At 45.5% G+C, this 26,368-nt stretch overlaps 1 protein-coding gene across 46 annotated transcripts in view; it reads left to right on the forward strand.

The window, feature by feature from the left end:
* The window catches only part of LOC129621864 (neurexin-3-like), a 300,739-nt gene extending 276,529 nt beyond the window's left edge, over positions 1-24,210 (forward strand). For 20 of the 46 annotated variants that reach the window (XR_008699750.1, XR_008699755.1, XR_008699742.1 and 17 more), the window contains 2 exons: positions 21,019-21,105; positions 24,032-24,210. Coding sequence is in view for 9 of the 46 variants with exons in the window: in XM_055538779.1 (XP_055394754.1) it covers positions 21,019-21,029 (11 nt within the window). In the remaining 37 variants the exon portion in view is untranslated. Of the gene's footprint in view, positions 1-407; positions 606-6,933; positions 7,132-21,018; positions 21,106-23,138; positions 23,281-24,031 lie in introns of all 46 variants that reach the window. The other 26 variants (XR_008699761.1, XR_008699758.1, XR_008699757.1 and 23 more) reach the window with 10 other exon arrangements.
* Positions 24,211-26,368: the final 2,158 nt, after the last annotated feature.

Genomic DNA, 26,368 nt, shown 5'->3' on the forward strand with positions numbered 1-26,368 from the left:
GCACATCCATTTGGCTTCTTCCAGAATTAGGGACTTTGTGACTGAAGCCCATGAGCTGAAGTTGAGAGGTTGGAAATCTTGTCTAAGCAGCTAGGAGCAGTGCTGGAATTTGAACCACAATTTTCTAACCCTCAAGTCTGATGCCTTTTGCAGGACCTCAGAGCTACCTAACTACCTCAGGAGGAGAAAATGATTTTTAAAAAGTGCCAGTGAGGAAAAAGGATTGAGGTGGGGAGGGAGAAGCAGAAGGGTCAAGGGCAAGGTGAGACACCCCCAGGGGTCTTGTAGGGAGGCTGAAGGGCCTCCACAAGGGAGAAGAGTTGTCCAAATATCAGAGCTGCAGCGATTTTTCTCTGGATTCACCTGATTTAAATTATCTCACTTTTATTTTTTTTCAACTTCCCCAGCAGAAAAATAGAAATTGAGCAACCTGCCCTTTCCCTCCTGAGAGTTAAAAATCTGCTGATCAAAGGACCTGTTCAAATTCTAAGTCTGTCTGTCATGAGCCAAACCACGGTGGGGAGAAAATGCTGGGTTCCTTGGCCAAGCAGGCGGGGCCAGGAGGAAAAGCCAGTCTGACTACATTAGGGAACAGAAAGCCCACAGTAAGTGCAATATTTTGCCAGCTTTATTTAAGAGATCGATCGAAGCCTCGTTAACACTGGCCTCTACCTGAGAGTGATATAATGAATCCAGCATTTATGTGTCTCTGGAAGGAGGCTTCTGAAAAAGGAGAAAAATAAAAAACAAATTGCATCTCTGGGTAGGTCCCAAAAGGGGCTGCTCTGGAGGAGGGCAATAACTCATCGACGTTGTCACCGAGTGGAAGATAGACAAGGGAGGCTGCATGTCGCTGAGGTTGAGGCAGGGACAGTCCCCCTGGAAGGAAGTGTGCCTCCAGCCTTGTTCAGGGAAGGGGCTTATAAATCAGAGTCCAGGCTGAAAGCATAGCTGTCAGGGCTACCCTGAAAGAAAGGTAATACAGCCTTCTCATCCTACCACTCCCCACTAGCCAGAGGAATTTCCTGACCCCCCCACTGAGGAAGGGACCCATCCTGTCTGGTTTCTTATCCCCTGGGGGGACAGGGGTGTTACCAGTTTGTTACCACCCCAGCTGGAGCTTTGGGACAAATTGGTTTTGGAGTCAGAAAGAGTTAAGTTCAAACATCACATCCTCTACTTAGGAGTTTCCTTGTCTTTATGGGCCCTCAGTCTCTTGCCCTGCTAAAAGTATGGTGTGATAGCTCTTAGAGGGGGTTGTTTAGAGGATGAAATGAGATAAGAGTTAAAAAAACACACACAAAAACACAGTTGAGCTTTAAGAGCAATTTTGGCCATTTGTGATCAGTCACTCAGTCGTGTCTGACTCTTTCTGACCCCGTGGACTGTAGCTCTCACAGGCTCCTCTGTCCATGGAATTCCCCAGGGAAGAATACTGGAGTGGGTTGCCATTTCCTACTCTAGGGGATCTTCCCGACCCAGGGATTCAACCCATGCCTCTTGCCTTGCAGGCGGATTTTTAAACCACTGTGTCACGTGGGAAAGCCCATTATTGCCCACATAGTTATCAGCAGGCAAGTAAGAGACTCAGTAGTAACACTTGGTACTTTATAGTCACTTGATACTCAGTTTCTGATCACTTTTCAAAGGTCATTTTGGCAATAATAACATTAGGAAAAGATGTTCACTATTTTGTCTCCCTCATCAATCTCTGTTCCCTAAACAATCCTACTCCACAGCCTAGGCCAATGCCAACCCCAGCCCTCTTCCCAGATTTACCTCCAATCCTAACTAGACTCCCACCCTAACCCTATACCAAACTGTAACTCCAACTCTATGCCCTACCCTATTCCGACTGCATTAGTCAGCCTCTTTCAAAGGAAGAGAACCAGCAGGATGGATGAAAGAGCAACAGACACGTGTTTTAAGGAAGTGACTTGTGTGATGATGGAGACTGGCAGGTCCCAAGGTCTGCAGGGTGAGTGGTGAGCTGGGGACCCAGGAGAACTGGTGGTGAGGTTCCAGCCTGAATGCCTTCTGAAACCCAGGAGACTGATGGTATAGTTCTGGTCTGAAAGGCCCACATGCTTGATACCTGATGGAAAGCTGCTACTTCATTGAAGAGTCTGAAGATAGGCAAAGAGCTGATGCCCTAGTTCTATGACCGCAGGCAGGAAGGAAGGATTCTCTTTTACTTGGAGGAGGGTCTGCCTTTTCATTCTATTCAGATCTTCAGCTGATGGGGTGAGGCCCACCTACATGAGGGAAGGCAATTTGCTTCACTTAGTCCAGTGATTTAATTGTTAATCTCATCCAAAGTCACCCTTACAGAAGTACACTGAATAATGTTTGAGCAGTTGTCTGGATAGCATATGACTCAGTCAAGTTGTCACATAAAATTATCTATGATATTACCCTCCTCCCTAATCCTGTCCTGAACCCTGGCTCCAGGCTCAAGACCAAACCCAACTCCACCCTGATTAACTACTACTAAAGTGTGTTCTGCTGTTGCTAGAGCCTTAGTTTTCTTCCTTGTGGTGGGAATATAAATCCTATCTTGACCACCACAATTTGCTAATCAGTGTGATGAGTTCAAAGCTATGGTTTTTCTAGTAGTCATGTAGGGATGTGAGAATTGGATCATACAGAAAGCTGAGCACTGGAAAATTGATGCTTTTGAACTGTGGTGTTGGAGAGGACTCTTGAGAGTCCCTGGGACTGCAAGGAGATCCAACCAGTCCATCCTAAAGGAGATCAGTCCTTCATTGGAAGGACTGATGCTGAAGCTGAAACTCCAATACTTTGGCCACCAGATGCGAAGAAGTGACTCATTGGAAAAGACCCTGATGCTGGGAAAGATTGAAGGCGGGAGGAGAAGGGGATGACAGGATGAGATGGTTGGATGGCATCACTGACTCAATGGACATGAGTTTGAGTAATCTCTGGGAGCTGGTGATGGACAGGGAAGCCTGGCGTGCTGCAGTCCATGGGGTCAGAAAGAGTCAGACATGCCTGAGTGACTGAACTGAACTGTGATGAGTTCACACCATAAAGAAGTTCAACTGGATATTGTATCTCTGGAATATGGAATTGTAGGGAAAGAACATTGAAAAATAGATTCTCACTCAGATGGCCACCCAATACGATTAGCATATGCCTTTGGCCTGAGGCAGACACTCAGGGTGATTTCCATTCATTGGTGCCAACTCCTACCCCATTCTCTTGGCTAAACCCTATTAAAACTTAGAAACTTATTACTTGTTCATAAGTGTGCTGGGTCTTCACTGCTGCACGGGCTTTCTCTAGGTGCCGCCCGTGGAGGCTGCTCTCCGGTTGTGTACGGGCTTCTCACTGCAGGGGCGTGTCTTGTTGGGGAGTAGGGTTCTAGGCACACAGGCCTCAGTACTTGGGCCCGTGGCTTAGTGGTTGTGGCTCCTGGGCTCTAGAGCACAGGTTCAGTAGTTGTGGCGCCTGGTCTTGGTTGCTCTATGGCATGTGGGATCTTCTTGGATTAGGGATCGAACCCAGGTCTTCCGCATTGGCAGGCAGGCTCTTTACCACTGAGCCACTGGGGAAGGGAAGCCCCCTAAACCCTATTTTGGTAAGGTCTCTGTGTGGTTGGGATGGCCATGGACAGAGGCATGGAACCAACCCCCGAAGATGCCTTATTGCAAAGATTATAGGTTTATAGACAACTGTGAGATGGAAAATACATTGGCAGTCTTTTCACTCAAAGAGATCACTCTGCCAGATTCTTCTCTCAGATTGATCCCATATGATGAAAAGGGAAGCTGGCTTACTGGTTTCTAGAAAGATTCCTATAGAATCAAAGAGTGTGACCTGAAATGGATAGTGGTGTAGCCCAGGGGTTCTCAACTTTAAAATCACGGGTACCTGGGTCTCATCCTGTACAGACTGCTCCCTCTCTGGGAATGAGCCTGGGTATTGGTGCTTTTAGAAGTATGCTGTAGCATACCATTGCCAAGTGGTTCCACCAACCGAGCCCAAACCCTCTGTTTTACAGGTGGAAAAAGGAGACTCATAGAAGTCCAGTAATTTTCATAAAATCACATACCTAGGGGCAGAGCCATCACCCATAGTCTCAGGACTCCTAGTCCAGTGCTCTTGTCAGAGCACCATGCTTCACTCATTTTATTTCTTCAGATCTGCAGCCCAAAACAGCAGGGCCGGGTAGGACCCATCCTCATGACGAGTGGTCCTCCAACTCAGCGAATGTGCAGTTTTTCCCACCACACCAGAGGGAAGGCTTTCATTCCTCTGCCCTGAATAGCTCTTGTTCAGAGGCATACACACACTGTGATGGAAACAATTCTCTACTAAACCATGTGGGACCCTAAACAAATAAATCCGACTCCCCCAACCTTGACCAGACAGCCGAAGGTTGTACTCACTTGGTACTGACCTTGTAAAGACAGATTGCAACTTTAGGGAGTGGATTTTGCTATTATTGTTTTCCTTCTGGGCACTCAGAGTTTGTGTTCACTGACAAGAATTTTGGGAATTGTAGGTTCACTGTTATTAAGATCTGCTTCATCCCCAGCTGTTGTGGTCAACTTCTTTCTTTACTGAATTTTTAAAAAAGTTTTAAAATTTTTAGCGAACTCATACTAAATAGTTATTTTTAAGTGGGTGACTGAAATCTACCATAAGTCCAGACTTGATGTATTTAGAACACAGAAGCCTCTGAAACAGACCTGCAAGGCAGCATGTGCATTTCCCCCAGGAACCCAGAGGGTCCAGAGGAGTTGCACTCATTTGGTTAGTCATTCATTCAAATGATGTGTATAGGTTCCTCCTGGGTCCAGGGAATTTGACTGATCTTAAGGGAAAATTAAGGTGAATTGGACTCAGTACTTGATCTCAGTTCAGTTTCAGTTCAGTTCAGTCGCTCAGTTGACCCCATGAACCACAGCACGCCAGGCCTCCCTGTCCATCACCAACTCCCGGAGTTTACCCAAACTCATGTCCACTGAGTCGATGATGCTATCCAACCATCTCATCCTCTGTCATCCCCTTCTCCTCCCGCCTTCAATCTTTCCCAGCATCAGGGTCTTTTCCAATGAATTAGCTTTTTGTATCAGGTGGACAGAGTATTGGAGTTTGAGCTTCAACATCAGTCCTTCCAATGAACACTCAGGACTGATTATCTTTAGGATGGACTGGTTGGATCTCCTTGCAGTCCAAGGGATTCTCAAGAGTCTTCTCCAACACCACAGTTCAAAAGCATCAATTCTTTGGCGCTCAGCTTTCTTTATAGTCCAACTCTCACATCCATACAGGACTACTAGAAAAACCATAGCCTTGACTAGATGGACTTTTGTTGACAAAGTAATTTCTCTGCTTTGTAATGTGCTGTCTAGGTTGGTCATAACTTTCCTTCAAGGAGTAAGCATCTTTTAATTTCATGGCTGCAATCAACATCTGCAGTGATTTTGGAGCCCAGAAAAATAAAGTCTGACACTGTTTTCCCATCTATTTCCCATGAAGTGATGGGACCAGATGCCATGATCTTCGTTTTCTGAATGTTGAGCTTTAAGCCAACTTTTTCACTCTCCTCTTTCACTTTCATCAAGAGGCTCTTTCATTCTTTTTTCACTTTCTGCCGTAAGGGTGGTGTCATATTCATATCTGAGGGTTTTGATATTTCTCCCGGCAATCTTGATTCCAGCTTGAGCTTCATGCAGCCCAGAGTTTCTCATGATGTACTCTGCATAGAAGTTAAATAAGCAGGGTGACAATATACAGCCTGACACACTCCTTTTGGAACCAGTCTGTTGTTCCATGTCCAGTTCTAACTGTTGCTTCCTGATCTGCATACAGGTTTCTTAAGAGGCAGGTCGGGTGGTCTGGTATTCCCATCTCTTGCAGAATTTTGACCTCAAGAAGTTTAAATCTAATGAGCATGGAAGGTTAATTCCCTCAAAACCTATACCATCCAAGTTGATGTTCCCTAAAGGTTCTATATCAGCAGTTCAGGGTGAATGAGATTACTTCTAGTTGAGGGATAAAGGAAGGTTCCAGTGATGATTGGAATCCTTTAATTTGGATTCAACCCTTTAGTTGAACCTTGGAAAATAGATACGATTTTAGGCAGAAATGTAAATCATGTGGGTGAGGAACCATCATGTGTAAAGAGAAACAAAGGGGAAGACAAATGTGTATATGAGGTGTGTTTGTGTTTTGATTGGTAAGCAGGGGAGAATGATCTGAAAAGAATTGAAGTGTAGATCTTATGGACTCAAGGGTTGAAATGGGTTTTAGGGATTATCTGGTCGACTTTATTTTGTACATTAGAAAGATAATGAGAATAATAATAATAGCAGCAATGTGTGAGTTACTTACAGCATACATATTGTAGGCAATTATTGAGTTACATGCTTCACATGGATTCTTCTGCTTTACATAGCTTTAAGTTCTTTCCTCACAATATATCTTGGGGATCAGTGTTATTATTATGTCCACTTTGCAGTTGAAGAAACTAAGGCTCCGAAGTCAGCCATCCAGTGAGGGGGAAAAATTGGGATTTGAACCCAAGGCTACATTTTCTCTACTGCCCTGATTCTACCGTGGGTGTTCAGAGAAGGTTATTGGTGGGGGGTGGGGAAGAGCTGAGGCATGCACTTTGGATGTGTTGAGTTGGAGGTGCTCATGAGACCTCCAGGAGGAGAGTTGAGTTTGGAGGCTGGGGAAGAAGTAATAGTACAGAAAAGGAGTTTGTTTCGGGAAGTTACATCCTAATGTCTGCCTATTGAGAACCCCAGTTCAGATCAAATCTCTGGTGGAATTTCCAGACAGCAATTCTAGCAGCTCATCAGCAAGGTTGCTCTGAGGTGTGTGCTTGGTTTTCTAGACCCATCTTCAGAAGCTGCAGTCAAGGTCTTTTTTTTTTTTTTTTTTTTTGACATGTTTCAGGTCTTCTCTCCTCCACATGTATTCACAGTGCTGTCTCCATTTTTCTGAAGGGACTTTGCAACTTGTTGTCCTATGACTCACCGCTGAGATGTGCCTCTGTGAGGTACTGAGTTGTGTGGCATTGGGTGGAACAAGTGCTTCTGGCTCTGCGACCCTGGAAGTGATGAAAACCTCGTTTTGTGGGAGGAGCTGAAGATGGTGAGCTTGTTCACCAGGAGGTGGGAGGACCAGAGGGAAGCAGGCAGATTTGGTGGCCCAGGAAAGCTCTTGTACCCTAGGATAAAGAGAGAAGTTCAGAGAAGGTCTTAACTACCTTCAACCCCAAGTCTCTTGTCACTTCCTGATTTTGATGAGCAGTGCCTTAATTGTTGGAACCAGGAACGTCTGAGCAGAGGGGCAAACTGAAGCAAGGAGTGGAGAAGACTTAATTGAGTCTTAGAGTCTGGAATTCACATTATTCTGTAAGAAAAGGATCTGAGGGTTGGAATCTGAATTAGTCTTTCATTGCTGCTGTAACAAATGAATAAACTTAGTGACCTAAAGCAGCATCCATTACTAGCTCAGAGTTGTATAGGTCAGAAGTGTGGTAGGTTTAGATGGGTCCTCTGCGAAGGGTCTCACAAGGCTGAAATCAAGGTGTTGGTTGATGGGCTCTTATCTGCAGATTCTGAGAATAACCTATATATCCAACCTGAGGCCCATTGTTGACCACAGTTAATTCCTCACAGTTGTAGGACTGAAGTGCCCATTTCTTTGCCTACTGTCATCCCAGGGCCATTCTTGTCTCCTAAAGGCTGTTCACATTCTTTGTCATGGATCTACCCCATCTACCAGGCCAGCAATGGGGCCTGAAATCCAACCTTGGCTATAAATCTGTGACTTCCTGTTTATTACCAGTTGGAGAGACTCTGCTTTTAAAGGGCTCATGTGATGAAATTGGGCCCACCTGTATAATCTCCTTTTGCCACATGTTTTAATTTGCATGGACTGTTATAACAATGTACCACCAACTGGGTGGCTTAAACAATCAGATCAGATCACTTGCTCAGTCGTGTCCGACTCTTTGCCACCCCATCAGTTGCAGCACGCCAGGCCTCCCTGTCCATCACCACCTCCCGGAGTTCACTCAAACTCATGTCCATCGAGTCGGTGATGCCATCCAGCCATCTCATCCTCTGTCGTCCCCTTCTCCTCCTGCCCCCAATCCCTCCCAGCATCAGAGTCTTTTCCAATGAGTCAGCTCTTCACATGAGGTGGCCAAAGTACTAGAGTTTCAGCTTTAGCAGCATTCCTTCCAAAGAACACCCAGGACTGATCTCCTTTAGAATGGACTGGTTGGATCTCCTTGCAGTCCAAGGAACTCTCAAGAGTCTTCTCCAACACCACAGTTCAAAATCATCAATTCTTCAGCACTCAGCTTTCTTCACAGTCCAACTCTCACATCCATACATGACCCCTGGAAAAACCATAGCCTTGACTAGATGGACATTGGTTGGCAAAGTAATGTCTCTGCTTTTCAATATGCTATCTAGGTTGGTCATAACTTTCCTTCCAAGGAGTAAGCGTCTTTTAATTTCATGGCTGCAGTCACCATCGGCTTAAACAATAGACTTTTATTATCTCACATTTCTGGAGGCCAGAAGTCTGAAATCAAGTCTGAAGTCTGACCTGAAATCTGGTCAGGTTGATTCCTTCTGTGGGCTAGAAGGGAAGGGTCTGCTCCAGGCCTCTCTCCTTGGTTTACAGCTGACATCCTCATGTTCACATGGTTTTCTCCCTGCATGCATGCCTGTGTCCAGACTTCCCCTTTTTATAAGGATGCGAATCATCCTGGATTGGGGCCCACTCTTAAGATCTCATCGTAGCTAATTATATGTGCCATATCCCCTTCCAAATGAGATCACTTTCTGAGATACTGGGGGTTAGATCTGCATCATATGCATTTCAGGGCGACACAATTCAACCCATAACATCGTCTAGTATATATGTCATGATACTGACAGTGCATCCTGTTCGCGGGTTCTGCCTGCACTCGAAGGCGAGGGAAGACAGAGTTGAAGGTCATTCCTAGGATTTTGCTTGTCACCGAGTCCTTGAACCAAGAGAGTTGTTCAGTGGTTGGGATGTGAGGACAGCCATAAGTAAAAAGGAGATCGCTGGTGGCCAGGGTGAGAGCAGCTCCCACGTGATGGAGAGTGTGGAGCCTGCTGCCATCAAGAAGCAGCTGTGACCAAGAGGAGGCCAAGTGGTGAGAAGAGAAGAAACTGGGGTTGAATAAAAGAGACCTGGGTGTGTTTGTTGTTTGGTAATAACCAACAGAGAGGAATCTGCAGCTAGCTAAACAGCCAGCTATTTCTAGTCGTCTCCATACCCCTTCTATGGAAACTTGACTTATTCTACCATATGGATTTTGTAAAACTGCACGTATTATTACCTGGCCTTTGTAAACAGAGATGTGTGCAATCTGACTGAGTTACAGTTACTTTGGAGACACATGTTTGCTTACTTGTGGCCTGGTAAATCTCAGTCTTAATATCACGGGAATGCTTTTCTATTTGGTCTCCCCTTTCTTGATTCTTTTAAAATGTTATATGATTTTTTTTTTTTTTTGGAAGGAAAGTTTTGATAGAACCTGGTAATAGCACTAGCTGTTGCTGATGGAAAATCTACCATATGACAGGTCTTATGAGAATTGAGAAGTGAAAAGTTAAAATGTTAGTTTTTTAGTCATGTCCAACTCTTTGTGGGAGAAGGCAATGGCACCCCACTCCAGTACTTTTGCCTGGAAAATCCCATGGACAGAGGAGCCTGGTAGGCTGCAGTCCGTGGGGTTGCTAGAGTTGGACACGACTGAGCAACTTCACTTTCACTTTTCACTTTCATGCATTGGAGAAGGAAATGGCAACCCACTCCAGTGTTCTTGCCTGGAGAGTCCCAGGGACGGGGAAGCCTGGTGGGCTGCCGTCTATGGGGTCGCACAGAGTCAGACACGACTGAAGCGACTTAGCAGCAGCAACTCTGTGACCCCAAGGACAGTAGTCCAGCAGGCTCCTCTGTCCATGAAATTGTCTAGGCAAGAATACTGGAGTGGGTAGCCATTCCCTTCTCCAGGGCATCCTCCCTACCTTAGGATCTAACCTGGGCCTCCTGCATTTCAGGCAGATTTTTTTACCATCTGAGCCACCAAGGAAGCTCTAGAGAAGTGTGCATGTACATTATTACTCACCCCCTTCTACAAGGCAGACTGTTGCCTCCATATCACATGTGGGGAAACCGAGTCTCAGAAAGCCTTCAGGGCTGTGGCCAAGGTTCCACAACCAGTAAGTAGTGATGTTCTGTCTCCCCAGCACTTTGTCACTATCCTCACATCAAATCTTTCATTTTCTAAAGTTTGGCAAGTTTCTTCTTTTGGAAATGGCCACTATTTCTTTAGGATGCACAGAGAGCAGCAGATATTCTGTGAGAACCAGCTGTAGTGCTCACCTTTTATCCCCCTCCCAGTCAAAGCTCCTGGTCTTCCCAGCTCAGCTGTTTGAGAAATTACTCAAGGAATAATGTTCATCTCTATCCGGCATGATTTATTGCCGAGCAAAGAACAATACAGAGGCATTTCAGCCAATGTGACTTTGCAAAGGTCATGCACGCAGGAGCCCAGGGGTTTGTGATGGACACGGTGCCTAAGGCACAAGATCACATTTGCTTCTCTTTCTGAATACATTTTATCATAAGAGGGTTTGCAAGGCCTGTTCTCATTTCCAAAGAGTACTGTGAATCTTAGAAGACATTTCAAAGGAGATGTCCGGAGGAAGAACCTAGAGCAATTGGAAGTCAGGGTCTTGGAGTGGAGAAGCAGCAGGGGTGTCTCCAGACTTGGCAGGATTGAGAAGTGATGGGTTGTTCCAGAAGTGAGGTAGCTTTGGGGGAATGCAACAAGTTAACTGGGTTTTGGAGGAAGTGTAGGAGTTTGTCAGGTGAGTGGAAAGTAGACGGAGGGAAAGAAGGGCCTCTCAGGCAGAGGCAGAATACAAAGATTCCAAGGTCATGGTTTGTCATGCCAATGGCTCAACTCTAAATGATAATGTTAGTAACGATACCACTACCCGCATACCAATACACAAACGCGTATATGTTACCTATTGTATTAATTATATTTTAAGTGTGGGCATGCTAAATCACTTCAATTGTGTCTGACTCTTTGCCACCCTGAGGATGGTAGCCTGTCAGGCTCCTCTGTCCATGGGGATTCTCCAGTCAAGAATAGTGGAGTTGGCTGCCATGCCCTCCTCCACGGGATCTTTCTGACCCAGGGATCAGAAAGAGACTCGTGTCTCTTATGTCTCCTACACTGGCAGGTGGATTCTTTACCACTAGCACCACTTGGGAAGCCCATATTTAAATACATTAGTTACATTAACTCATCTATTAATCAAAGCATTCATATGAGGTGGGTGCCATTATTGCCCTTGTTTTACAGATGAGGAAACTGAGGCTCAGGTGAGTTACCTTTCCAGAGAAACCTCAGCTGTGAGAGTCAAGTTTTTCACCCAGCAATCTGCATCTAGAGCAGTGTTATCACTCAGTTCAGTCGCACAGTCATATCCAACTCTTTTGCGACCCCCTGGACTGCACTGCTATCGTTAGAACGTTCTTTAATGATGGAGATATTCTAAATCTGCACTTCATTGAAGGAGTCACTAACCACATATGGCTATCAATGTGCCTGGTGTGACTGAGGATCTGAATCTTACATTGTCTTTAATTTTGATCATCTGTACATTTACATAGGCACATTGGCTAGAAACCACTGTATTGCACAAGGCAGGTTGCTAGTCCACTTAACTGTAACACTCTGTTTCCTTTGAAATTGGAGTGTGCAGAGCTGGCTCAGTAACGACCGTGGTGGTACCAACAACAGCCATGGGAACAAGGGCTGCCATTTGTTGAGCTCTTACTGTGTGCAGGGCATTGTGCTAAATGTTTCCACAAGGTTGTGTCCTGTGATCTCCAGGAAAACCTCCTGCATGAAGGCTATAGGTAAAGATTCTGGATCCAAACTGCTGCTGCTAAGTTGCTTCAGTCATGTCAGACTCTGTGAGACCCCATAGACGGCAGCCCACCAGGCTCTGCCGTCCCTGGGATTCTCCAGGCAAGTCACTGGAGTGGGTTGCCATTTCCTTCTTCAATGCATGAAAGTGAAAATTGAAAGTGAAGTTGCTCAGTTCTTTCTGACTCTTCACGACCCCTGCAACCTACCAGGCTCCTCTGTCCATGGGATTTTCCAGACAAGAGTACTGCCTGAATGCAAAACCCAACTCTGCCACTTGTTAGCTCCGCAGCCTTAGGCACATTCCTTCTTCTCTCCTTGCCTCAGTTTTCTCATTTGGGAGATGGACTTAACAGCAGCATCCACTTCATATGCTTGTTATGATGATCACAAGAATGTATGCATTTAACACATGCCGCATGGTGCCTGACGTGTGATAAGCATCGGACACGTGGGTGGTATTGATGTTACCACCCTTACACATTAGATGAAGAAACCGAGGCACAGAGAGAAAGGCCTCGAGCTGGTAGGCATGGGTGACTCTGGAAGAGTCGGTATTCAACCCGCAGGTAGCTTGATTTCAAAGTCCGCGTTGTTAACAACCAGCTGTGGTTTCCATTCAGAGTTTCTGGAAGTGTCATTTGTGGAGAATTGGTATTGAAATCCTCTAGGGTGCTTGTTAAAAATACAGTCTCTTAGACTTACTGAGAATAAGTATCATAAATTGTTTAGTGTGAAGACCAGGAATATGCATTTTAGTAAGTTCCCCAGGTGACTTTCGAGTACAATGTAACCAATGAGAAGCCACTGAAAAATTGTAATGGGGAGGTAAGTAGGAGAGCACAGGTTTGAAGCCTAGAGAATATGCAGAGGATAAATTCTGCAAACAGATCTATTTTTAGAAAGCTCTTTCTCACTGAGAACTCCAGCTGAAGCCTGGAGAGAGGTCCTGGGATAAGCTTGACAAGCTGGACATGTTTGGAACCTTCTGTCACCAGCAAAGTGATGGGGTGTGGGAACCAGGAGAGCGGATGAAAGTTGTAAGAGAGAGGCAAGGAATGCACATTACTGTCTTCAGAGGGAAAAGCAAGAGGAGGGATGCTGGCTTGTGGAGAGCCAAGACTGATGGAGGGTTGTTTGCAGAACGCGTGAGGCTTGAGCATGTTTATAGGAAGAGCGGACCCAGTGGAGTAAAAGGATCTGAAGACAGGGAAAGGACTGGATCATCTTGGATTAAAATCCCAGCAGAGGGAAGAAGGACTCATGTCCTTGGGAAAAGTTGGAATACTTTCTTTAGGATAGGAAGGAAAAATAGAGAAAAGCTTAGAGGTTGAATTTACAACTGGAATTCTTGGAAGTGTAATTCTAGATTGTTCCAAATGACAGCCCTGGTGAAGAAGAAGGATAAATATGGTCACATCTGCAATACTTTGAAGGCCTTCCCCTCTCTGCCAGGCATTGTAGAGTGCTCTTGAGGAATTACCTTTTTTGTAATCCCAAGAGGTAAATGTAATGGGCATACCCACTCTACAGCCCACAAGAAGGAATTAATTGTCCGTGCTCATGTAACTAGTAGGTATTACAGTAGAGCTGAGATTCGACCCCAGAGAGTCTGGATTCAGAGTTTGGTTTCTCATCACAGCTATACTGTGTGATGAAAAGGCGGCAATAACGACAACATGCATTCTCATGGTACTTAAAACACTCATCTGCCCATTTTACAGATGTGGTCGCTGAGGCAGAATTTGCCAAACTTGTCACATATGTTGGTAGGGCCAGAGCTCTGGCTGGAATTCGGGTCTCTTGACTTCTAGTTGTGTTTTCTTTCCCAGGATGTGAACACCCACACACAGCTCCTGAGTAACCTGTGTTGCATTTCTGGGCAGCCTCTTTCCCTCTCTCTTCTTCCATTCCAACCCCTGCCCTCATCCGTCCTCCTATCCTAACCCCAGCCCTGAAAAGGCCAGGAAGGTGGTCCAGCACCTGCTCCCTCATTCCGGCCGGAATACTTGTCCTGGCCAAGTGCCACTGCCCTGCTCTAGCGCGAGAGGCCCCATGCAGGCAGGCAGCGGGTGGGAAGGCCACGTTTGTTTTGCTTTTGTTGTTAAATAACATAAATCTCTTGGCTGTACCACCCCCCGGGACGTGTGTCGTGTGTCTTCCCGCACAGTCGCTAATGAGACAGTTAATCATTTGTTTATTCTGTATGAAGAGAGGTGGCGGCCGTATCTCTTAAACCAGATGCGGGGCTGAGGACCCTTGGGGGAGCTGCCCAGCCCCGGCACGTGAGTTGCCCACGTCCCAGCACGATCCTGCCCTGCAGGCCCCCATACCTCTTTCCCTGAAGTCTTGGCCAGGGTGTAGGCATCAGTTGATGATGATTATTACTGTTATTGGAGTTATTATTTTTTAAAATACTCCCTTCCCTGAGAACCAAAAAAAAAAAAGTAATTTATGAAAATGCTTTGTTGGGAGATAAGTAGGTTTCCTCTTGGGCACAGGGGGTTTATCTCACTTAGGCAGGGGTTCCTAGAGGTCGTGCAATGCATGAGATAAAGCTCTGGGATTCTCCCTTGGGAAGACAGTCAGCATTTGCTGTTTTCCTAGTTTCAGGGTTAAAGAGGTGAAATCAACTGTGTTCTTCCCCCAGTCTCCCTGGGGCTGAGGCCACTTTTATTAGAGCAAATCGGGCTTGTCCAGGAGGCATGGGATGGGGAGAAGAGAGCCCCGAGGATGTGAGGAAGGGGTTAGAGTGGGGGTGCTGCTGCGGGAGTGACAGCTGTCGGTCCCTGGACTGCCCCATCTGAATGATGGTCTTCAAGGACTCCCACCTCAACTATTTGCATGCTGCCAGCATCCTCCTGCTATTTTCTTGCTGTTTGGATAAATCCTATTGCCCGAAGCCTCTATTTCAATTAACTAGGTCCAACTGTCTGTGTCCTGAGGCATTGGGATCCGCTGGAGCTGCTGCGTTTTCTGCAGGGCATTGCATGCTTGACAGTCTGTCTCTCTGTCTGACTTCAGTGTTCCGGCTCCCATCCTTGAGGCTGTGCCTCTCTACAGAACTGTTTGCATCCCCAAGGGGCAGGAGGGGGCGGGGTGGTGGTGTGTGCAGAACTACCCAGGGCAGGGCTTATGCTTCAGGAGTAGCTTGGACAGGCAGAATAGCTATTCTTTTAGACCACTGGAGCGGGGAGTTAAGAGAGCAAGGGTCCTCCACAGAAACAGGGAAGCTGGTCGGAGCGGGCAGTGAAGTGGAATCAGCCCCCTACTGTGGTTGCTCTTCTGCTTTCTCTCTGCTTCACCCTGGGGCCCTGGGTGAGGTGCTTCTACCTTTAGTCTCCCACCTAGATATATTTTCCCTCTTCTCATCCATTCTTCTCCCTGTTTTCTACCCCCAGGACTCCTTGGTAACCTGTTTATCTTTGCTCTTGCTGTTTCTTCCATCAGAATTTCCTTCTCTTTCCTTTCCTACTACTCCTTATCAAAACCCACCCTTCAAGGCCCAGTTCAAATGCTTCCCCTCCAAGAAGCTTTCCCGCTGTCTTCCCCGGGCAGAGTGAACCTTGCCTTCTGTGTTTGGGAGTGCTGTTTCTCACATCCTCTCCCTTCTTTGGGTCAAGGGCTATCTTCCCATCTGTGTGTCTCACACAATATGGCATCACACAATCCACGTGGTTCTGTGTCTTTGGATTTGTTTGGTTTGGCTCGTTAGTAGGTTTGATGGTGATTTCCCAAAAGATATGGTGCATTCTAATTTTTGAAACCTATGAATATTACCTTATTTGGTAATTGGTCATTGCAGGTGTGATTAAGCTAAGGATCTTGAGATGAAGAGATGATCAGATGAGCCCTAAACCCAGTGACAAGTGTCCTTATAAGAGGCACACAGGGGAGATTTTTCAGACAGGAAGGAAATTGGGATGAAGATGGGGGTAGAGATCTCAGTGATGTGGTCACAAGCCAATGAATCCAAGAAATTCTGACAGCCACCAGAAGCTGAAAGAGACAAGGAAGGATCCTCCCTGAGAGCCTCCAGAGGCAGTAGCTCTGCCAACACCTTGATTTCAGACTTGTGTCCTCTAGAATTGTAAGAAAATAAATTTCTGTTGTTTCAAGCCACGCAGTTTGTGATAATTTGTTATAGCAGCTCCCAGAAACTAATAACAGGCTGGTGGGCCGGGGAGAGCAGGAGGAACGCATAAAAATACCAGTGTGGGGAATCTGGACCCTTCCTTCCAGACTGTTGTTTATGACCCCTGATTCCTCTTGCTTCTATTTCCCACAGTCCAAGTCGTGTTACTTCTGCACCAGGCCCTGTGTGGTTAAGCGCAGGCATCGCCATAGTTGGAAGGCCAATACTGAGTAAATATTCAAGGGTCTTTGTTTTAAAAGGACTCTCTGTGTGCCTTACTCCTCTGTTATTGTTTGGATAGGCTACTAGAGAAATGTGTGTGTGTGTGTGTGTGCGCGCATGTGTGTGTGTGTGTATGCTTTTCAATGCATGCACGCACATGCAGCCTGCACTTCGCCAGCTGTTATCCCCCTCTGGTGGTCACTGGCATAAATCCATCACCTGAGCATCTAAAATTCCAACGAAAGGAAGATCACTGGGTCAGGAGGACGCAGGGAGAGTCAACCCATTTAGCATGGTTTATGTTGGCGTGCTCTCTCCTTAAGAGTTTCAGTGGATGATTCTGCTCCTCAGCTAAGAGTGTTGTGTAAATGGAAAGAAAAACGGCTTTGGAGTCTCACAGATAGGTTCACTTCTTAACTCTGATGCTTAATATCTACGCTGGTCTGAGTTTATCTAACCTTGCCAATCCACATCTGTACAATGGAAGAGTAACAGATACCCTCCCAGGAGGAACACAAGATTATGTTAAATAGTGTGCTTCAGATGCCTGGTACATAGTAGGCACTTAGTCATCATTTATTTCCTTCCTCTCACCCACACATGATTAATTCTGCTATTAAAGTTATGCTTCTGTTGTAAATCATACCTTTATCTCAGAAAAATTGAGTAGTCCTGTCACATTATTTTCTGGAGAATAGGAAGATGTTCTTTTTGCAAAGGGGAAGCTAGGGATTTGAACAGAGGAAATGAATATTCAGATGCCAGTAAACCAATATTTATTAACTCCAATATAAGCCAGGGCTTCTCTGATAGCTCAGTTGGTAAAGAATCCACCTGCAATGCAGGAGACCCCAGTTCGATTCCTAGGTTGGGAAGATCCCTTAGATAAAGGATAGGCTACCCACTCTAGTATTCTTGGGCTTCCCTTGTGGCTCAGCTGGTAAAGAATCTGCCTGAAATTTGGGAGGCCTGGCTTCGATCCCTGGGTTGGGAAGATCCCCTGGAGAGAGGAATGGCTACCCACTCTAGTATTCTGGCCTGGAGAATTCCATGGACTGTACAGTCCTTGGGGTCACCAAGAGTCAGACACGACTTTCACTTTTCAATATAAGCCAGTTCCTTTACTCAAATATATTATTTGATTCTTACAACAATCCAATCAGATTGGTAAACTGATGAGGAAATGCTGACCTAGGGAGTTCTACCTGCTGTAGGTTACATAGCTGAGAAACCTCCTTCCTACCCAGGATGCCTGACTCCTGTGCCAGTCAGCACTCTATGCCCCACCATGCTGCTTCCCTAGGGGCCCTGGGGGCAAATATAGCTTATGAAGAGCCCAAATGTAAGGATTAATCAAGAAGAGCAAAACTGTCATTCCCAGTTGCCAACAGAGAACAGAATATGTAGTTCCAGGAAACGGGTTTTCTCCCAGTCGTTCAGCAATAAGGGATGGAGGAGTTTGCATAGAACCTGACCAGCAGTGTAGTGCTAGACCCAAGAGGTTTCCCCTCTGTCCTACTGCTTATGGATCTGATGCCCATTATTGTTTCAGGAGGCTTTGATAAAGGCTACATACACTACCACGTGTAAAGTACATAACTAGTAGGAACCTGCTATAAAGCGCAGGGAGGTCAGCTCGGTGCTCTGTGATGACCTAGAGGGTGTGATGGGGGGGTGGTAGGAGGGAGGCTCGAGGGAGGGGATATTTGTATGCATATAGCTGATTCACGTTGTTGTGCAGCAGAAACTAACACAACATTGTAAAGCAATTATATTCCAATGAAGAAAAAAGACTACCTAAGATATGTAATACACTGCAGGTTGGTGTGTCTCCTTAGTCAAGTTTGTGTTTTGTCTTCATGTCTCATTAAATGGTGTTTTTCCCCCATAGCAGTAAGTTTGAATTAGTGTATCACTATGCAGTTACAGGAGAAGGCAATGGCACCCCACTCCAGTACTCTTGTCTGGAAAATCCCATGGACGGAGGAGCCTGGTAGGCTGCAGTCCATGGGGTCGCACAGAGTCGGACACGACTGAAGCGGCTTAGCAGCAGCAGCAGCAGCGTTAGAGTACAGACAGAGGAAATTTTCTCAGTACTCCTTGAATTAAAACCCAGAGCTGAGTCTCAGCCACCTAACACTCCTGGTCATCTTGTTCACCTTTGCAGAGCAGTGGAGGGACTTGTGGGGACATGGGTTTACAAAGGAGACAGAACTCTAAGTTCACCAAGGAGGTCGAAGAACCACATATGAGATACGAAAACACTTGAAACTTACCATAGTCTCCTGCGTGGTTATTGGGAGACCTGTGTCCTAGTTCTTGATCCACCAGCTTTGCAACCTAGGAGAAGTTATTCCCTCTCTGGAATTCAGTTTGTAAAATGAAAAGGTCAGGCAAGATGATATCTAGGTTTCCTTTCAGACATAAACATATGTTGTGTTTTGAATTGGAGTGTAGTCAGAGGGCCTGGGGTGTGAGAAGAGGTAGAGATCCTGATCACCCTGGACAAGTAGAGTTTCAGAAGGGTACAGAGGAACTTCAGTGGTTCTATATAGATAGCTGTGCTATCTATATATGCAATGGGTCAAGAACTATTCCTGGATGGGGCTGGTTGGCATTAGACTTCCCCATCATCATGCACAGTGCCATGGGAACATTTTTATTAAAGCATTCACCAGGCTCTAGTGGCATGTCCCTCACTAGTTGCAAATTTCTTGATGTGTGGGGAGACTTTTAACTATTTCTTGTGATGATCAGTGAGTGGTGGTGGAAAGAATGGATGCAACAGCTAAGCTCTTTTAGATTCCATTTCTCCAGAGACATTTCCTTCTTGCATCAGTTTTGTTTGGAGGAATCTCTTCTTCTCAATAGGACAGTAGATTCTAAAGCTTATATTAGGAAGGGTAGGTGAAGATGAGTTGAGGTTTGCAGATATGGGTTAATGTTGGAAGTTGTGCCTATGGTTCTGGCAAAAAAAAAAAAAAAAAAAGAAGTCCTCACTTTTAGCCCCTTCCCTGCTTAGGTTGTGAAGTTACATTGAAAATGATATGAGTGGGAGGCAAAGGCAGGAATGATGTTCACTGGCTTATAGCTTTGTTATAGTCTCTGTTTCCATTGCTAGTCTGTAGTCAGACACCGTAGGTTTGACAGTGTATATATAACTGACTTATAACCATCATACACATTGCACCCACTGTCTTTCCCTTCCTTATACCCTCAGAGACTCCCATTAGAGGCATTATCATTTTTTAACTCAATACAAGTCCTACTCTCTTCAGATCTGTGAGCTGAATTTCATTTAACATACTCTCTCCCCTTTCCCAAATTTTATTTTTATCTTGATATCAATTCAAGGAGTTGGAGGTAATCCCTGGGAAGAGGAGTCTAAAGATAAACCAAAGGTACACATACAAGATAGAAAGAGGGAGAGAACTTCTACAATAGTGTCTGTTGAATAGTTACTATATGCCCAACTTAGTGCTCTGGGCTTTATGCACATTATTTATGCACATAAAGAGACCCTATGAAGAGAGTATGATTCTGTAATTTTACATAGGCAGAGGCTTAGACTCAGGACAGTGAAACAAGTGTCCAAGATCACACAGCTAGTGAAAGGCAGATCTGGGACTTGAAGCAGGACTGTGTGACTCCAGACTTGGTCTGTCTTTCAATCTAGCATCTTTATTTTCCCAAATACTTTCCTTACAGCCTCTATATCCTAGATATATTTCTTTCATACCACTAAAAGGATCAAATGGTGACATAGTATTTAGGTGCCTAGCCCATGCCCTGACATAAAAAAATAACTCTTTAGACATTATTGTTATTGCTATTATTTTCACATTTGATAGTTTGGGTTGTGAAGAGGGAAAATAAAGTTACTTAATTGGAGGCAGTTTGGTATTTGGATACTAGGGTAAATGTTACTGATTATTAATTAATTTCAGGCTTTATGAGGAATGAGTAGCTGCTCTGTTTAAAGGTTGCATTTGCTTCAACCTAGGTAAGCCTTTAAAGATCTCTGTTACAGACTCTGACTTGTTTCTAAGTGATTATTATTGCCATCACTTTGAGGCACCCATGCAATATTCCTGTGGTGCATGACATAGTTCAACATTCCAGAATTCAGTTTGTGAACTTTGGAAACGAGCATTGTATGCCATTAAAGAATAGCTTCCGGCCTGGGAGCCTCTGTCCATGGTGCTGAAATCACAGCTCCTGGGAGGCAGAAGCAGATGGTACCACATGGTACTACTCATCTCCATAGCCTGCCTGAGCTCAGAGACTGAACTACTGTGAAGAGCAGGCTGGCTTGGGAATTGCAGGATCTGAGTAAAGTTCTAATAACTTGCTGTGTGGCCCCAGGCAAACCACCTAGCCTTTCTGTTTCAGCTTTCCTGCTGGTAAATCTGGATTGCTACATTCTGTCTTTCCTGTTTTGCAGTGCTGCTGATTTTGTGTGAGTAAATGATATAACAGATGCTGAGTAGGATATGAATGCACAGTATGATTATGCTGTTATTATTGTTGCTCAGTCTTTTAATCATACATTTCTACTATATCATCTTAATTTACTGAGGCACCCTAAGGCCTAATAAAATACAAAGCAGCAAACAGGAAATCAAACAAACTGATAAGTTCACTGGCAAAACAAAGAAATAAGTTTTCTTTGTTTTTTTGCCAGCTCCTGTGTAGTCATATAGCTCAGGGTGTGTCTCTAAGAAGAAGAAAGAAAATGACCAGTGAGGAGTCAGCCTCTTTCTGGAAAGAGGTAAGACAAAGAAGATCATATTTTGTTACCTCCACCAGCCCCTCAGGGAAGCTCTATTCTACTGCCACAGGGCCTGAAACCTCACCATTAGCCTGATATTCTAGCTTGGTATTTCATGCCCTTTGCAGAATGGTTGCATTCTCCCTTTTTTAGTTAATCATATTTGCTATGGGCTGGGAGATGGATATTGAATCTTTGGGTGTAGGTTCTCTCTCTAGCTATAGAATTTTCATAAAACAAATAGTTTAATCTCTTCTAAACTCAGTTTCTCAATCTGGAAAATGGGCTCAATAGTAATACCAGCCTTAGGAGATGGTTGAGAAGATAAAATTTCTTAAAAGAGGCTTTCTAAAGTCATGTAAACATTAGTTGTCATTATTCTCTGACATGCTATGGTCAAAGTACCCCATGAGTGAGTCTTTACTTTTCCCCGTTCTGTACTTGTGTGCTATGTCCCTTTCAGGTATACCTTCTTCTCCATTCTCCTGTTAAAACCTTCAAATATCAGGTCAAACACCACCTCCTTTTTTGTTTGTTTGTTTTGGCCATGCTGGGTCTTCGATGCTACGTGTGGGCTTCCTCTGCTTGTGGTGAGCAGGGGCCACTCTTCGTTGTGGTGTGCAGGCTTCTCATTGTAGTGGCTTCTCTTGTTGAAGAGCGTGGGCTACTGAGCCCACACGCTAGAGCCACAACTCCTGAGCCCACGTGCCACAATCACAGAAGCCCGCACACCCTACTGCCTGTCCTCCGCAACAGACATACCACCATCTTTAATTACCCCAATCATAAGTGCCTTTTTTGCTTCCAGAATTCCTAGAGACTCTGTTGTCTTTACTATTCATCTGATTGTTTCCTTTAACTATGATAGGGTAGTAATTTTAGTACATTGTTTTACTTTCCCCAAGAGATGATGAGATTTTGGAAATGGGATCGTATCTTGCACACAGTCGAGGCCCAACACCCATTTGAATGCATGTATAAGGTGGATGTTATGCCCCTTCCCTTAGGTCTTCTTTCAAATAGAAATATTGGTGGGGAAACTGATTTAATAGGCATGAGTACAAATATATGAATTAAGAGCACTGGGCTCTGGTGGCAAATGAGGGTAGAAGGGAAGACCTGGAGAAAACAAATTGAATAAGAAAGTGGGAGCAGCTAAAGACATGTTTCATCATTGTAGTAGTTTTCCCTGGCCTGCTTTTGGTATTGGAGATTCCATGGAACCAATAAGGTAAGATACCTTATAAGCTCTGCTGCTAAGTCGCTTCAGTCGTGTCCGACTCTGTGCGGCCCCATGACGGCAGCACATCAGGCTCCACCGTCCCTGGAATTCTCCAAGCTCTGCTGCTGCTGCTGCTGCTAAGTTGCTTCAGTCGTGTCCGACGCTGTGCGACCCCACAGACGGCAGCCCACTAGGCCCCGCTGTCCCTGGGATTCTCCAGGCAAGAACACTGGAGTGGGTTGCCATTTCCTCCTCCAATGCATGAAAGTGAAAAGTGAAAGTGAAGTCGCTCAGTCATGTCCGACTCTTAGCGACCCCATGGACTGAAGGCAATGGCACCCCACTCCAGTACTCTTGCCTGGAAAATCCCATGGATGGAGGAGCCTGGTAGGCTGCAGTCCATGGGGTCGCTAAGAGTGGTTAAGAGGCTCCAAGCTCTAAACAGGGACTAAAGTTAGAATTCATGGACGCAGGAAATTGTGCAATATCTAAGCCCACCAGAAGGTGGCTCACTGTCACTGATTCCACGGTCTGGCAGCTTTGCTCCTGGGGATCCCCCAAATTGATGTGTCCTGGAGAAGGGAATGGCTCCCCACTCCAGTGTTCATGCCAGAGAATTCCATGGACCGAGGAGCCTGGTGGGCTACAGTTCGTGGGGTTGCAGAGAATCTGATACAACTGAGCAACTAATATACACACACTCTGATGGGTAGGTCTCATCTGTGTTTTACGTGGTTCAATGCTGTCCTCTCTTTATTCTCTCCTCCGTCCCTTCATGATGTAAAAGCATAAAGCTGACTCCATTTTGCAGGCTGGAGAATGTCACCCTTTGGGAAGGTTTCCACTGAGATGAAATAGAGGTCCTTCAACTTCCTCTAAGTTCCTGCTAAGGTGCAGAACCAAACTCAGATCACACCCTCCACATTGGTATCTCCTACCTGGCTTCTTAGAGGGTGAGCAGCTGGTGCCTTTTTAGACAAAGTGGGCTAAAAGGAAGTCACTGTCTTTTGTATTCTTTCATTCCTTGCTCTCTCTGCTCCCCCTCTATTTTTCCAAATTTCTTGTCTGAATTGCAGAGATAGCACCTCTCTCTCTGTTTCTTTCCTGGATCACCTCATCTCACTATCCTTGTATTTTCACAAGATATGTGGCTCAGCTATTTTTCTCTTTAAAAATCATAACGATAGCTTTCCTTTTTTATGGTTCTTCAGTTAGCAAAGCCATTTTTATGCACCATTTAATTTGACCCTCACAATAGCTGTGAGACGTTTTGGAGCACAGCTGTTGATATTCCCATTGTGCAGATGAAAATACTCATATATAGATAGAGGAAGTGATTTTCTCAGAAAATATAAGAAATACAAGGTCTCCTAATGAATTCTTCCTTATATTTCTTAATATGGATGATGCAAATAAGGCCAAAAAGGAACACAGAACATACCCCTGGTCCTACAGTCAATAGTGGTGGAAATGGGGCTGGAATGAACACGTCCCGACTCAGAGTTTAGTGCTCCTTTTCTCCCACTGTTGTCCTTCTCCATGACCTAACAGACCACTGGATAGTTATCCAGCCAATCAATTTACCATCCAGCCTCTTAAAACTCTTGAGTTTGCGTCAATCAGAATCTTGACAGAAGGTCCCAGAGGTGAATGCCTGAGGAATTTTGGAAAGCTCATCAGGAATCATTTTTTTTTTTTTTAAAGCTAAAAATGGATGAAAACAAAGACTGAAAGAAAATCCCTCAGAACGTTAATGAAGACTGTGCTTGGGTGATGGAGTTGTGGACAGTTTAGTTTTCTGTGTTTCCATATTTTCGCATTGTCTTGAGTGAGATTTTATTACTTTTGTAATGGAAAATAAACATTAAAAAGGAAAAAAACCACATTTGGGCATGGGCATTGCATGTATATGTGTATGTGTGTGTGGGATGCTGTTACCACCTTGCTTTGGGTTCCACTGAGGATGAGTGAGTGAAGCAGACACGCTGATCTCCCCCATCAGGGAGATCTGTGTGTTCTGTGCCTCTCTGGTTCCCATTTCTCCCCAGAGCCCCAGCTGATGGTTTTGGCAGGCTGCGCTCACACCTTCTTCCTCCCTGGTGCTGCGGTTCACTCCCCGCAAAGCCACCGCCCGCAGCAGGGCAGGCATGGAGGCACCAGAGCCCCACTCTGTCTTGGCAGGGCCCTGGCCTCCTGCCCTCCTCACTCTGGCTGCTGGGGACTTATGTAACACATTCCCAGGACTTCATTTTCCAGCAGATTGAGAGCAAAGCCACTGTTGATTTTCTCCAAAAAAGATCTATTTGGAAGTGCAATTGCCTTGAATTACATGGTGGCGCGAGAGGCCAGACCTTGCTGTAAATAACTTTCCTCTCAGCCACACAGGAGCCTGGCTGGCAGCACAATCCAAGCTTCAGATGACGGTGCTCAATGGGGAGGGAGAGAGAGAGGCAAAGAGAAAGTGTGTGCGTGTGAAAGCCAGGGTGCTCACTCTTGGGGCTTTGGCTCAGCTGCTGCCACTTCTTTCGTCTCTGGAGTTCTGCGTCTGCATGAGTGGTGAGGGCAGCGAAGGGTCCAGAACTGGGGCTGGGCTTCTGGGCTCTTTCCTCAGCTAGTTTATAGGACCTCCCCCTTGGTCTCCCACCCTGCCACCCAGGAGTCCTGGGGCTGTGTGAGGGCCAGCTGCTCGTGCGTGCAGTGTGGGGTGGCACAGAGAACAAGCTTCAGAATTGGACACGTCCCAGTCCTAGTCCCAGGTGTGCCCATGACAGTTTATGGGGTCTCAGCAGATTGCTTTACATCTCTGACCTGTTTCTATCCATTAAAAAACCAAAACAGGTGATGGGTGAGGGAGTGGAGAATATCTACGTTTCAAAATTACTGTGAGGATTAAAGGGAGAAATACTGGAGAAATCACATTGCCCCATGCCTAACACTTGATCTGTGCTCTATAAATTTAGTTCCCTTCTGGGCTCTGCATTGCCTTCCATGATAGACTGAAATGAGAAGCAAAATCAATGGGCTTGAAACTAGGATGGCCCAAACCCAAGTTGTGAAACAAGCAAAGTTTAAGCTGTTTTACTTTTTTTTTTTTTTTCCATGTTCTCTTTCTCTCTAGATGTCCATAGCTGACACATGCGATTCTCCCAAAAAAAGACTGCAATGAACTGACTTATGCTGTGGCACATGGGACTTAATGCAGGTTTTCTCCTGGTGGGCATCTGTATTTTAAGAGCCCTGCCTGGGCAAGCAGAGGGCAATCCTTAAGCCAAGATGGCAGCATTTTAGACAAGGTAGTATCTATAGAGATCAACGTAGTATCAAGGAGATCAAACCAGTCTTTCCCAAAGGAAATCAACCCCAGATACTCATTGGAAGGCCTGATACTGAAGCTCCAACACTTTGGCCACCTGATATGAATAGCCAGCTCACTGGAAAAGACCCTGATTCTGGGAAGGATGGAGGGCAGAAGGAGAAAAGGACAAGATGGTTGGTTGGCATCACTGACTCGATGGACATGAGTTTGAGCAAGCTCTGGGAGTTGGTGAAGGACAGGGAGGTCTGGCGTGCTGCAGTCCATGGGGTCATAGAGTCGGACACAATTGAGTGACTGAACAAAAACAAGAGTTAGGTAGGGAATCTGGACTTAGATCAGCAAGTTTTTCCACTTTGGCTCTTCTTGCTGCTGCTGCTGCTGCTAAGTCACTTCAGTCGTGTCCGACTCTGTGAGACCCCATAGACGGCAGCCCACCAGGCTACCCCGTCCCTGGGACTCTCCAGGCAAGAACACTGGAGTGGGTTGCCACTTCCTTCTCCAATGCATGAAAGTGAAAAGTGAAAGTGAAGTCGCTCAGTCGTATCCGACTCGTAGCGACCCCATGGACTGCAGCCCACCAGGCTCCTCTGTCCATGGGATTTTCCAGGCAGGAGTACGGGAGTGGGGTGCCATTGCCTTCTCCATTGGCTCTTCTTAGGACTAGCATTATCTTGCAGGCATCAGAATGGGATTCTGCACCAGCTCAGCTGGGTATTTTTCTCTGA

This window comes from Bubalus kerabau, chromosome 10, assembly GCF_029407905.1.
Source record: "Bubalus kerabau isolate K-KA32 ecotype Philippines breed swamp buffalo chromosome 10, PCC_UOA_SB_1v2, whole genome shotgun sequence".
Classification (NCBI taxonomy): domain Eukaryota; kingdom Metazoa; phylum Chordata; class Mammalia; order Artiodactyla; family Bovidae; genus Bubalus; species Bubalus kerabau.